The sequence below is a fragment of the Kwoniella shandongensis genome, chromosome 6 (assembly GCF_008629635.2).
Source record: "Kwoniella shandongensis chromosome 6, complete sequence".
In the NCBI taxonomy this organism is placed as follows: Eukaryota; Fungi; Basidiomycota; class Tremellomycetes; order Tremellales; family Cryptococcaceae; genus Kwoniella; species Kwoniella shandongensis.
The window spans coordinates 1,293,694-1,307,234 of record NC_089292.1 but is presented as its reverse complement, the minus strand read 5'-3'; the positions used below and the strand labels follow the sequence as shown (position 1 = coordinate 1,307,234).

The window sequence follows — 13,541 nt, the reverse complement described above, 5'->3', positions numbered from 1 at the left end:
CCTTTTACAGGAGGTTCACGTCAGTCATTATCCCTTTCTGCATCGGCTTCATCACCTTCAAGGAGAATATCATCGTCTATAAGACCGGTTCTCACTTCCCGATCAACCACCCTTAACACACGCGGCGCCGCGGTCATCTCTATTTCTTCTTCTCAAAGAAGGACTTTCTCGCTATCGTCTAGAATAGAAAAGATGTCGTCCTCTGATATCGAGATGGGTGAGGCTGGAAAGGCCAAAATCATCGATGGAACCGCCATTGCCAAGTGAGTACCACACGCGCGCGACTTTTTTCTGGCTTTCTTTTATCTGACTCTTGTGTTTCTGGTTGTTAGGCAAATTCGAACTTCCATCTCCGAGTCTATTGCTCAATTGCAATCTACCAACCCCACTTTCCATGCTCCCCACCTCGTCATCTTCCAGCTCGGGTCAAACCCCGCTTCGGCCACTTACATCCGTATGAAGCTCAAGGCTGCCGAAGAGAGCGGTATGACCGTCGAACACATCCAGATCCCCTCCGACGAAGAGTCTGGCGCTCACGCTGGATCCGGTACAAAGCGACTCCTCGAGGCTGTCAAGAAGGCCAATCAGGACGAAAAGGTCTCTGGTATCCTGGTCCAACTTCCCCTCGAAGGTGCTGGAAAGACCGAGGAGAAGGAAGTTGTCGACTCGGTTTCCGTGACCAAGGACGTTGACGGTTTCCACCCCGAGAACATCGGTCTTCTCAGTAGCCGAATCGGTACACCTTACTTCACACCTTGTACCCCCGCTGGTTCCATCAAGCTCATCGAGTCGACCGGTTTCGATCTCAAGGGTGCAAACGTCGTTGTTCTCGGCCGATCAGATATCGTCGGTACTCCCGTCTGTGCATTGCTCCGAAAGAAGGACGCTACCGTCACCCAATGTCACTCAAGGACGAAGAACCTCAAGGAGATCGTCAAGACCGCCGATGTCGTCGTTGCCGCTATCGGTCAAGCCGAGTTCGTCAAGGGTGACTGGCTCAAGCCCGGTGCCATCGTCATCGACGTCGGTACCAACTACATCCCTGACGCTAGCAAGAAGTCCGGTCAACGACTGGTCGGTGACGTCGAGTTTGAGTCCGCTTCCAAGGTTGCCTCGTTCATCACTCCCGTCCCAGGTGGTGTTGGACCCATGACCGTTGCCATGCTCATGAACAACACTTTCGAGGCTGCCAAGCGAGCTTGGTCTACTCGACGTGCTAGGCAGCTCGTCCCTCTCCCCCTCGAGCTCAAGGAGCAGGTCCCCTCCGATATCGAGATCGCCGTCGCGCAGACTCCTAAGCCTGTCGCTACCATAGCCGAGGAGATCGGTGTCCACCCCGATGAGGTCGAGTCTTACGGTCGATACAAGGCCAAGATCGAGCTCAGCGTTCTCAACCGACTCAAGGACCGACTCGACGGAAAGTACATCGTCGTTGCCGGTATCACCCCTACTCCTCTCGGTGAGGGTAAATCCACCACCACCATCGGTCTCGCTCAGGCCCTTGGTGCTCACCTCCAGAAGACTGCCATCGCCTGTGTCCGACAACCTTCCCAAGGTCCTACTTTCGGTGTCAAGGGTGGTGCCGCCGGTGGTGGTTACTCTCAGGTCATCCCTATGACCGAGTTCAACCTTCACTTGACCGGTGATATCCACGCCGTGACTGCTGCCAACAACTTGCTCGCTGCCGCCATTGACGCGAGGATGTTCCACGAGGCCACTCAATCCGACAAGGGTCTCTTCAACCGACTCTGTCCTCCCAAGAAGGGCGTCAGGACCTTCTCCAAGCCCATGCTTGCACGATTGCACAAGCTCGGCATCGACAAGACCAACCCCAACGACTTGACCGAGGAGGAGGCTGCCAAGTTCGCTCGTCTCGATATCGACGCTTCCACTTTGACCTGGAACCGTGTTCTCGACACCAACGACCGATACCTCCGACAGATCACAGTCGGACAAGCTCCTACCGAGAAGGGCCTCGAGAGGAAGACCGCATTCGACATCGCCGTCGCTTCCGAGTGTATGGCTGTCCTCGCTCTCAGCAAGGACCTCGCCGACATGCGAGCTCGTCTCGGTCGAATGGTCGTCGCTTCCAGCAAGGCTGGTGACCCCGTCACTGCCGAGGACATCGGTTGTGCCGGTGCCATGGCCGTCTTGATGAAGGACGCTATCAAGCCCACCATCATGCAAACTCTCGAAGGTACTCCCGTCTTTGTCCACGCTGGTCCCTTCGCCAACATTGCCCACGGTAACTCTTCCATCATCGCTGACCGAATTGCCCTCAAGCTTGCCGGTATCGAGGAAGGTGACGACCCATCTCGAAACGGTTACGTTATCACCGAAGCTGGTTTCGGTGCCGATATCGGTATGGAGAAGTTCTGTAACATCAAGACTCGAGTCTCCGGTCTAAAGCCCAACGCCGTCGTTCTCGTCGCCACCATCCGAGCTCTCAAGATGCACGGTGGTGGTCCCGCTGTCACTCCCGGTAAACCCCTTGACGCGGTCTACACCGCTGAGAACTTGGACTTGCTCGAGAAGGGTTGTGCCAACTTGGGTAAACACATTGAGAACGCCAAGAAGTTTGGCTTGAAGGTCGTTGTTGCCATCAACAAGTTCTCGTGAGTGATTCGATTTGCAATCAACCTGGACATCAGCTTACTCATTATGCCACTTGATTTTTGCAGCAATGACACTGAAGCCGAGATGGCTCTTGTTCAGAAGTACGCTCTTGGTGTCGGAGCCGATTACGCCGTCCCCGCCAACCACTGGGCCAAGGGTGGAGAGGGAGCTGTTGAGCTCGCCAAGGCCGTCATCGACGCCTGTTCCGAAGACTCTACCTTCAAGTTCTTGTACGATCTCAACCAACCTCTTGTCAACAAGATTGAGATTATCGCCAAGGAAATGTACGGCGCGGACGGTATTGATCTTTCACCCGAAGCTCAAGCTGAGATTGAGCGATATGAGAAACAAGGTTACGGTGGCTTGCCCATCTGTATGGCGAAGACTGCCTTGTCTTTGTCGGACGATCCTAGCAAGAAGGGTGTGCCCACTGGATTCACATTACCGATCACGAATGTGCGATTAAGTGCTGGAGCGAGCTTCGTCTACCCCTTGGTTGGAGATATGAGCACTATGCCCGGTTTGACTACAAGACCCGGTTTCTATGACATCGACCTCAACCCCGAGACTGGCGATATCGAGGGATTGTTCTAAACGCAGTAGAACTTATACCTAATCCTTTCTTTTTTGGTTCTTTTCAACGACAATTCGGATTCAACATTCATATCATACCTCTTTAGTTTACACAAACCATCATATAGACAGACACTATTGCCCCAATCATTGTACATAGATCATAATATCAAAAACTACCTCTCTAGATCCTAGAGTAGATAGACATGCATGCCTCAACGGCTTTTGACGAATTACTCTTTCACTCTGATTGCAACAATGTTATACATTATCTGAAGGGCCACTTCGCTCAAAGCAATATGTGTTTTCTTCAAGTACTGGGCGCGATGTCGGTGTCTGACTGAAAATGACAGGTGCAAGGTCAGTCCTTCAATCTCTTCTGCTTGTCCTGCACATTGCGAGGTGTTGCTAAGATATGAACACAATGATGCATTCGTCTCAAATTATCGTCTTCTTCGGTTTCTTTTTTCATGATACTACTCGCTCTTCATCAAACAATATCCCTTAAATAAAACTACAACCCTTCACATCGCCATGCTCTCTTTCATTTTGCTTTTTACTGCTTGGAAACTTCCAAGACGACACGACCTGCGATCTTGCCTGCCTCGAGGTCCTCGTAAACGCTGTGAGTGAAGGAGATATGTTTAGTACGAGGTAGTGATAGAGGAAGATCTAACGTCACTCACTCCTTGAGGGCGTCCAAACCCTTCTGCTCAAAGGTGACCTTGACTTTACCGGCGGCAGCAATGTCGAGTGCCTCGACGGCATCTTGTCTTGTACCGACGTAAGAGCCTTGGATTCGAATAGACTTGAAGACTGTCCAGAAGACGTTGGCACCCATCTCTGCGTCGGGCATACCGACACAGACAAGAGTACCACCCTCTCGGAGGTACTTGACGGCTTGAGTGTAACCTGTTTGCGAAGCGGCGGTGACGAGAGCGGCATGAGGACCGAGACCACCGGTCGCGGCTTTGATATCGGCTACGATATCTTTTGAAGTCTTGAAATCGACCCATGCATCGGCACCGAGTGACTTGACGAGTTTCTCTTTGGCGGCACCGGTATCGATAGCGATGACTTTGAGTCCCATAGCTTTGGCATATTGAACTGCCAAATGTCCGAGACCACCACCAGCACCGGGCAAAGCGACCCAGTCTCCCACTTTGGTGTTGGAAACCTTGAGCGCCTTGTAGGTGGTCACACCCGCACAGAGGATCGAAGCGGCACCGGCAGAGTCGAGCTCCTTGGGGATAGGAGTGACGTGGTTGGTGTAGGAAACGACGTATTCGGAGAATGTACCGTCAACAGTGTAACCAGAAAGTTTCACCTCGGGACAGTCTATTTGGGGGGAAGAAGGATGACGTTAGCGGGTTTATGCTTGTTTTTGGTTTGTTGGTAAATTAAACTCCAAGATCTTCACCCGCGCAAGAACGCATCATGAGAGGGGTTTCGTTTCAAAATGACCGTTCGATCGGGGGGAGTTGAGGAATGTACTTACTCATCTCGAAACCTCTTCGACAGAATTCACAGTTGAGACAACTGTCTGCCATCCATTTGATACCGACCCGATCACCGAGCTTGACAGGGGAGTTGGGTGTGTTCTCTCCGATAGCGACAATGATACCGACACCTTCGTGACCGCCGATCAAGGGGTTCATGGGTTTGACGGGCCAATCACCTTGCTTGGCGTGGAGATCGGTGTGACAGACACCTGTGTGAGAGATGTGAACTAGACATTCTCCAGGTTTGAGATCCGCGGCTTGTTTGACTGGGTGATCGGTCTGAACTTCGAGTGGTGCACCGATAGATTTGACAACCGCAGCGGTTTGAGTCTTGGGGATTGTGAAGCCTTGAAGAGTCGACATGGCTGGCCTAGTTGTATGTATAGTTCTTTTGTTGTTGTTTGTTGTAGTGATAGAAGACTGTTGTTGAAGAGAAGAGATGGATAGGAAAGTACGTCGACAAGTGGTGGTTGATATACTTGTGGATTTCGGAAGTAGACGGGTGACGATACTTGTACGAGAAGATAACATGGTCATGTGGAGTATGTCTCTGTGCTGAATTGTTGGTGTTTAAACGTGTGGGAAAGTCGTAGATGGTGTATGTGGAGTGGGACACGTATTAAGCGCTATTGTGCCAAACACACGGCAGCCGGTTGTCTCGTTTATTTTCTATAAGCGGACGGCGGCGAACAGCGGACAGCGGACAGCGGACTATACAGAGGGCGGAACTAGTCGAATCAACCGAGATGGGGTGTAATCACGGGCCGGTTCGCAGGGCAAGGGTAAGGCAAGACAGGGTCTGGCGGCACTTGGGTTGGTTGTCAAGAAGGTGTGATAGAGTAGCTGAAAAGGGGGCCAGGTCATCCAACCCTTGAGATTCTTCCCTTCTTTATATGTTGGAGCAGGTCTCTGGTCTGACCACGATCAATTTTTCATCTACCCCTTCCGATCATAGCATGCTCCTTATCCGGCCTGCACTTGTTCTCTACAAATACACACCGAAATTGGTCATACTGTATCATGCAGCACCATCCCCCTGGTTCTCATACCAATAACAACCAGTCAGGGTCAACCTCTGCTTGTATTTGTATTTGTAGAATCGCTCAAAGTGATTTGTAGTGCAGCGCGATGGGAGTACAGATTCCGTCAGACAGGAACCGTGATATCACAAACTTCCCGAGAGTGCGAGAGATTACATATCGCTGCTTTTCCTAATTACGGAATCGGATCGTCAAGGAACAACTCATTAACCCCCGGGATTACTGCGAGGCATGCTTATAACCGTCAGTTTTCCCCCATCAGTTCAAGTGCTCCGAACAAATCCGTCAAGATCACCGGTTACTATCCGCCTTCTTATCTATCAATTGATCAGCTGATCAACATCTCCCATCGCCAAGGCTCCTCTACGCATCGTGCATCGTTTGTATCATTGACATTGGCAAGACCGAGGTCGGTGTACAGTAAATACGAGGTGATCCGAGTGGTGCGGCGCAATGATCCATCCCGATCTCGGTAAAACTAGGAGAGTACGACTTGACTCATTTTTCCGGTAGAGCGGGACTTGCCGACGACCAACTATCGCATCGCGGAAGTATATCCACGTGGTACTCACGGGTCACATTTAAGTCGTGACGTGGAAGTTGGGGTCTATTAGCTTCGCACCTTCTTTCGTTGATCTTTTCTTTATGTTATTTCGTGTAACTTATACCCTACGGTTACCGTTGGCACATTCTGTCTAATATGTCATTCAGCCTGAGACGATTGACAGTGCTCACTGTTACAAATACGATACGAGGTATGAGGACCTATGCGACAAGAGCCGATATCAAAGGAAAAGGCAAGGCCAAATCCACAGAAGCCGATAACGGACTTGATGGAGAATGGGAGACTGTCATAGGATTAGAGATCCACGCTCAGCTCAAAACGGGTCGTAAACTCTTCTCATGTAAGCTGAAACGCTCTCGTCCCAAACGGAAACATTTTGCCCATACTGATGATAGACTGGTTATAGCGGCTTCAACGTCGTATGGTGATGTGCCGAATACGAACGTGAACCTGCATGATGCTGCTTTTCCAGGAACATTACCTGTGAGTGGTTGCCCTCCTGTCTTCTTCTGCTGCTCTGCATATGTGCTGATTCTAGACCGATGTAGCAATTGGATCTCAATGCTGTGAGATTATCGTTGTTAACAGCGTTGGCGTTGAACTGTAATATAGTGAGTTTTCATCTCGGTCTGTTGCTCTCGCATCTCGTTATATGTCACTCACAAACGTATCAACCAGAATCCAAGATCCACATTCGATCGAAAACATTACTTCTACCATGATATACCAGCCTCATATCAGATTACTCAACATTACAGTTAGTCAGCTTCGGAAATCATGCGGCTGAGTCACGAATGAAGCTGATCGTGCCATGTGTATGACGTGTAGACCCCCTCGCTCGGAGCGGTAGAATACAGATAAACAAGGGTGATAACGGATCATCAAGGACGTTCGACGTCGGGATCCATCAACTCCAAATTGAACAGGTCAGTTCTCATCTTATGCCCTCCGTGATCATGTTAAGTCAAGCTGAATCGCTTCGTGACGATAGGACACGGCAAAATCTCAAACCGTCGGCGATGCGGTCCTTGTAGATCTGAATAGGGCAGGAACGGGATTGATGGAAATTGTCACGGAACCGGATATGAGAAGTGCGGAAGAAGCGGGGGCGTTCGTGAAGAAGTTGCAAGGGCTCCTAAGGAGAGTGGGATCGGCTGACGGGGATATGGAGAAGGTGAGTGGTTGGTCTAGAATCAGCTTATCATCTCCTCTTGAAAGCCGCGGACAGGCTTTGTCGTCTCTGTACCTCAACACTAATGATTTTGTGGCATCTATAGGGCAACCTCAGAGTAGATGTCAATGTCTCGGTTCACCGACCTGGTTCTGCATTCGGGACTCGATGTGAGATCAAGAATATCAACTCGATCAGATTCCTCCAAGCAGCGATAGGTGAGTCGCTGCCATCTCCATCAGCGATCAGTCTTCTACTCTATATAGAGTGTGACCTATACGCCGTTCCTAATCGCTGAGCTGACATCACTACTAAACGCAGAATCCGAACGTCGTCGACATATACAACATTATCTCACGACAGATACACCCCTTGTCCAGGAAACGCGAGGTCTGAATGAGCTCACTTTGCAAACGTTCTCATTACGATCGAAAGAGGAAGCGACGGATTATCGATATATGCCAGACTCAAACCTCCCTGCGATGGTGGTCGATCCTGTAAGTAACCTATCTTCAGCATAGTAGGAAGAGTGACCAGCTAATGGCGGTCTATCCAGAGCTATCTGTCGAAGTTAAAGGACCAGTTACCGGAGATGCCATGGCAATCCGTAGAGCGACTAACGACAGAGTACGGAGTCACCAAAAGGGATGTGGAGACATTGTTGGGATTGGACGAATACAAAGCGACAGGAGTGAGGTATTTCGAGGATGTAGCGGGAGGAGATAAGAAGTTAGCGAAAAGAGCGATGAACTGGTAAGTGCGATCTGACCGACTTGAGAAGCATCATTTGGGTTACAGCGAAAGACAGCGAGGCTGACCTTTGATCTCTCGGTTGATGTGGCTAGGATCGTGCATGAGACACTTGGTCAACTGGGTAAACTTAACAAAGTTTGGTCACCCACGACTATCCCGTCTGGTCTGATGCGACAGCTCGTTACCTCCATCGAAGAGGGGACGATAACAGGAACGACTGGTAAATCAATCTTGAAGCATCTCCTCACGATGCCGTCACCTCCAGAATCCACAACAACACTCGAATCGATCTTGGAGGAATTGGGAATTTCCGCCTCTTCTGCTTCAGCAGGAGGTGGTAGAGATGGAGGTGAAGACCTAAAGGATACATGTCGAAAAGCAATGGAGAATCAGCCGAAAGCTGTGATGGATGCGAAAAAGGGGAATGATAAAGTGGTAATGAGATTGGTTGGCGAGGTGATGAAAATCTCAGGAGGGAGAGCGGATGCTAGGAAGGCCAAGGTCGTCTTAGAAGAGTTGTTGACGGAGTAAGATGTGGGTTTTACTCAATGGATAGGGCAGACATCCGCTATTGATTGCCGCAATCTAGAGCATATCTTATACAATATGAGTACAACATGTATCATGCTAGAGCAAATATAGGACCCAACCTCTCTCCTCTCCGCTGATCTATCATCAGATACTACCCTCACCCGTAACGCAATTAAGCTTTCGAAGCTAGATCTCGCCAATACACTTCGTGTTCAAACTCTGATGCTGCGCCAGCCTCTGTCCATCTCTTCGATAAAGCTCGCATAACATCACCATGCGACGATCCTGGCATAGCAGCTTTTGCAAACTTCATATTCGCCTTGAGGTATACTGTAAGGCCACATTTCATATCGATTAGCAACTTCGCACATGTCACGGAAGGTGAGGTCGACCTACGTTGAAATGCTGATGCAGCTTTTTGTTTTGTCTCAAATAGAGGTACGAGTTTACCTCTGCAGCTACCACAAGCTTGCTTAGATGTGTCGATAGCTGATCAAGTGAAAAAGTCCTTTCTTGTTAGCCTTCCAGATATTGGAGCAGAGTTGTTTTCGCACTCACATTTTGAATGTCGCTTGTAGCTGTTTGTGAAGAAGTATCGTGTTCCGTCAGTCCTGTTCCGAACCGATTGCTGCCAGAAATCGTACAGAAAACCGCTTACATTTTGCCACACCGCTCAGTGGAGCATTTCCACTCGTACTTGTACTCGATCACATATGCGTGGGTAGTCTAGAATACGGGACAAGTCAGTTCTGTGTACTGAGACGACGAGCTTATGTGTGGCTTCAGGGGGAAGTAAAGGATACAACTTACAGTAACCTCGATGTCCTTTCGCGCTTTCATGATTTTACGACCCCTACAGAGAACAAGTTCAGCTTCACGGCTGCGTCAGGGTGACCTCAAAGCTTACCAGCTCTTGAAGATCCGACCGTGGGGGTTCTTGTATTCGTTGCTTATCACCCAGGTTGCAACTGAACCCAGCGATCAGTCATGAGAAATCAAGGGCAAGATGGCCGACTCACGATGACACATCTCGTGTGCTACAGTATTGAGAATTTGTTCTGCGTCGTTGACACTGTGAGTACACGTTGGGGTTAGACCTGAGACCTGAGACTCACCTTTTCCTGTCAGGACCTTCTCAGATAGCTCGATCCAGTGTTCTTTCTTTGACTCTCCGTTCTTCGTCACCCTGCAATCAAGCTATCAGCGTTGTTCTAGTTTCGACCATCCAGACTTGATCTCTACGTCCCGGAGTGAACTCACCTCTTAGATCGTGCCACACCAGCAGTTGTCAACAACCTTTTGTTCCATTCTACCCTCGCTCCAACTCCAGCAGATCCCAACTTGCCTTCGAAAACCTTCTTATCCAGATCTTCAAAGATACCACTCGCTATTCTTTCCCTTTCTATCGCCCAATCACGCTTTGACAAACCGCCACGTGACGATTTGAGTTTCTCTTTACGTTTCGAGACCGGTACAGAGGCAGATTCCGAGTCGGAGTTCGAATCAGAAGAAGCTATCACCAACTGGTCGAGGTCCGGTAAAGTCAAGGTTCGTCTGGGTGGAGAATAGTGTAATATGGCGCTTTCATCATCCAATATGTCGCTTTTGCTTTTAGACTTCGTTTTAGATCGAGGGGGAACATCGATAATCTGAAAGTCGTCCTCCTCTTCTTCAGAACTCCCTGCTTCGAGATAGTCGTCCTCTTCATCATCATCCACGATGAAGTCGCGCAGAGAACCCATCGAATCCTCATCGTAGTAGTATGCGCCGTCCTCTTCTTCGTCTTCTTGCTCTCCCGCTGCTTCGTCATCGATAAACTTTGACGCCAGTCTTCTCTTGCTATCATCAGCGGACTGATGATTGTCGAAATGCTCTTCATCATCGCTCTCTGTCAGATCTACCACATTCTGCTTGAATTGAGGTTGACGGATCGGACTATCTTCGTCCGAATCTGAGACAACGATCCTCCTTCGGCCAACATTTCGACGGGGAGTAGGCGCCCAATCGGGCTCGCTATCGCTGGAACTAATCGACCCGTTCACATCTTCTCTTAGCCTTGTCGAAGAAGAAGGACGCGGGGAAGTGACTGATGAGGTGAAGGTGTGTGCCATTCCGCTGGCGTGATGGGGTGATGGAGGAGCGGAATTTGGTTGTATAATGTGATCTTCGAACTGTGGTGAGCTATTCTCTCCCGATGGATCTGAGCATCCTCTACGAGTAGGAGTGATGGTCAGTTCGGCTGCTAGGTAAAGACGTTCGCCAGCTACGCCACTCACGATTCCAAGTCTTCCTCTACCGCCTCCGCTTCAACATCACTCTGGAACACGTCTTCTATTTCCTGTAGAGTTTGGCTCTCCTCTTCGCGATCATCCAGCTTCAATGCACCACTGTACAGACACATAAGCCAATTACTCGTTGGGAACTCAACAGGATTGACCAGCAATACTCACAGATCAAGTGAGTCTACTTTATCGCTGTTATCTACCTGTTCGAGATTCGATTTCGCTTGCATCCCGTTTTCGTCTTGCCTTCCCACAACCTCATTTTGGAGTGTACCCAGTATTTTCATCCCAGCAAGCTTCTTCCCTGGCGTTGCTCTCATCTTAACTTTTGAAAAGTCGAGCTTCTTCATAGGCGTTGGGGCAAACGCGACTGTTCTCCGAGGTGTGAGAGGAGGTAATCTATTTGAAAAGTTAAGACGAGGAACCGATGGTGCTATAAAGAGCCGAATCAAACAGTCAACTACTATGAAACCTGAACCGCCAATCGGAGTTGAAGATGAAAGCGTAAGATCTGCTTACGAGGTATAGAGGGCGACTCTGATGCGAGTCTGACAGGGGTCGAGTTTGATTTAGGCGTGAAGGTCTCTTGAGCTAGCTCGTATATCGACTCAGAACCGGAATCACTCCCATCCTCAGAATCGGACATGATCACCCTCCTCTCTCTGTAAGATACTTTCGACATGGCCATGGTATGTGGTATGATAGGCTGTCTTAATCGACAAGGGAACACAAACAGTATTTTACAGTGTTTAACCACTATTGTTTGTTTTGATTTGGTTTTGCGGTGGAGGTAGGTGCTCAAAGGTGCAAAGCAGTCGCGAGAATTGATTCCGCGTGCACAATCGGTCCTCTTTTCCTTCGACGATGCAAATATGCGATCGGTATCGGTCTTATGATATGCATAGTCTCATTATAGATAATAGTTGGATACTGTACGGTACACCCAGGCGAAGATCAATCATAATGCTGTTATTACATCAATATATCAAAACCCCACCCCTCACTCACGCACAGATCACTGTCACATTAGTCATTGGATACTCAATCCGAACGCGTTCCTCTTCGTCTTGGTTTCACTGGGACATCCCAAGTTCTCAAGCGTCCATACGTCTTGCTGCGATCTCGGCGTATCGATCTCGTTTTGCGGGTTGGGATGTAGTGGCTTTTAACGATGATCAGAACTCAGCCACCTCATGCGACGCAACAGTACACTCACTCGGAGCATTCATGTATACCTGTGACATCGTGCCGCCAAGTCAGCGCCATTTAATTGCGATTGCAAGACACGAACATGATCTAAGGAACACTCACAAAGTACTGATCCAAGTCACAGGTCGCCTCCACCAGATCATCGAGATCAGACTCATCGCCACAAGCGCAGCTCGTGTACCCGGGGAAGAGACCAGTCTACCTCACGTGAGCGGACGTTTCCAGGTCAGTGAGATAATACTCGCTCTTACAGTAGAGTAAGGACGAGATCGACTCACAGGTCTTGCGATGGCTATGGAATGAGAGTCACACTCATCGAGACACGCTTTGAACGAGTCGGAGGGTGTTTCAGTTGTGTTGATCGAAGAGTAACATCTGTCAAAGACCCAATTGGACTTGATCAGATTGTACTAATCGAAGAAGGGACGTTATCAACAATGACTAATATAGCTCGATCAAACACTCACTTGCAGTTGACCTTGACAGTCTCCCGGCTTGCCATCTACGTATTCCGCTGCGGGCGGTGGGTAAGTGTAACAAGCACAAACACCCTCTGATGCTCTGAAAGTGTAATAAGTGTAGGAAGAGTCTCGACATGTCTCCTGCAGGGGATCAGCGAGGAGGCGAAGAAAACTTCTCGTCAGTAGCGCGGGGAGATGCTCATTGTAGCGAAGGACGAGACGAGGCTAGGCGCGACGTATTGTAAAGCCACTCACATAGCATATCCTTGTGTTGGCGGTCGTCATAGCCATATCGATAAAATCGATCTCGTCGCCGCATCCAATGAAGAGATTGTCGGCTTTGACTCCCATCATCGGGATGAGTATGATCATCAAGAAGGGGAGGAGGGTCGCGATATAGCGGGTGGAGAGAGTGAACATGCTTGTGATCTTGTGCTGTGATGACTGTCGTTGCTCGTCAAAACCAAGTGTCGAAGTAGTCAGTGGGTAATTTGAAAGGATTGTAAGGCCTGATGATGGATGTAGCACTCGTAGGGGAAGAATTGAGCGTACATTCCTACTCCTGACCTCCTTATATATGTACATCATGAGATTCGCAGGTATCATAGTTCAAGACTACATGCACTGCATGTAGAAAACGTTCTGAGGAGGCGATGCATGCACCCTTCTTCGATGCCGAATCAACACATCGTACGACCGCCTAAGAATCAGAAGGTCATTGACGCCTCGCCTCATAGTCGAGATGTGATCCTTTCATATCATATCGAACTGAAGGCCGACGATGTGTATCTCCCCTTCCGACCAAATCGGCATAACATTGTAGAGACAGTATATCTGA

General features: G+C 49.3%; 5 protein-coding genes across 5 annotated transcripts; 2 read left to right on the top strand and 3 right to left on the bottom strand.

Annotated features, from left to right (window-relative positions):
- Positions 1–192: 192 nt before the first annotated feature.
- Positions 193–3,210, top strand: CI109_103767 (uncharacterized protein; the record flags this gene model as incomplete). The annotated part of the gene is made up of 3 exons (XM_032001729.1): positions 193–263; positions 333–2,615; positions 2,682–3,210. The coding sequence occupies 3 exons, from the start codon at positions 193–195 to the stop codon at positions 3,208–3,210; spliced, it is 2,883 nt and encodes a 960-aa protein (XP_031863892.1).
- A 535-nt stretch (positions 3,211–3,745) lies between these two features.
- CI109_103766 (uncharacterized protein) lies at positions 3,746–5,054 on the bottom strand (the record flags this gene model as incomplete). Its single annotated transcript, XM_032001730.1, has 3 exons — positions 3,746–3,812; positions 3,876–4,527; positions 4,688–5,054. 3 exons carry the CDS (start codon positions 5,052–5,054, stop codon positions 3,746–3,748), a joined length of 1,086 nt encoding a protein of 361 aa, XP_031863893.1.
- Positions 5,055–6,431: 1,377 nt separating this feature from the next.
- Positions 6,432–8,751, top strand: CI109_103765 (glutamyl-tRNA(Gln) amidotransferase subunit B, mitochondrial; the record flags this gene model as incomplete). The annotated part of the gene is made up of 10 exons (XM_032001731.1): positions 6,432–6,636; positions 6,703–6,779; positions 6,845–6,907; positions 6,975–7,053; positions 7,125–7,222; positions 7,288–7,470; positions 7,574–7,685; positions 7,789–7,964; positions 8,024–8,220; positions 8,313–8,751. 10 exons carry the CDS (start codon positions 6,432–6,434, stop codon positions 8,749–8,751), a joined length of 1,629 nt encoding a protein of 542 aa, XP_031863894.1.
- Positions 8,752–8,923: 172 nt separating this feature from the next.
- On the bottom strand, positions 8,924–11,715 carry CI109_103764 (uncharacterized protein; the record flags this gene model as incomplete). The annotated part of the gene is made up of 12 exons (XM_065967362.1): positions 8,924–9,081; positions 9,148–9,240; positions 9,310–9,329; positions 9,410–9,477; positions 9,562–9,604; positions 9,659–9,719; positions 9,771–9,809; positions 9,867–9,937; positions 10,012–10,962; positions 11,028–11,138; positions 11,202–11,466; positions 11,553–11,715. The coding sequence occupies 12 exons, from the start codon at positions 11,713–11,715 to the stop codon at positions 8,924–8,926; spliced, it is 2,043 nt and encodes a 680-aa protein (XP_065823434.1).
- A 412-nt stretch (positions 11,716–12,127) lies between these two features.
- CI109_103763 (uncharacterized protein) lies at positions 12,128–13,123 on the bottom strand (the record flags this gene model as incomplete). Its single annotated transcript, XM_032001733.1, has 6 exons — positions 12,128–12,195; positions 12,250–12,268; positions 12,345–12,440; positions 12,521–12,652; positions 12,710–12,844; positions 12,959–13,123. The coding sequence occupies 6 exons, from the start codon at positions 13,121–13,123 to the stop codon at positions 12,128–12,130; spliced, it is 615 nt and encodes a 204-aa protein (XP_031863896.1).
- Between the last annotated feature and the right edge of the window lie 418 nt (positions 13,124–13,541).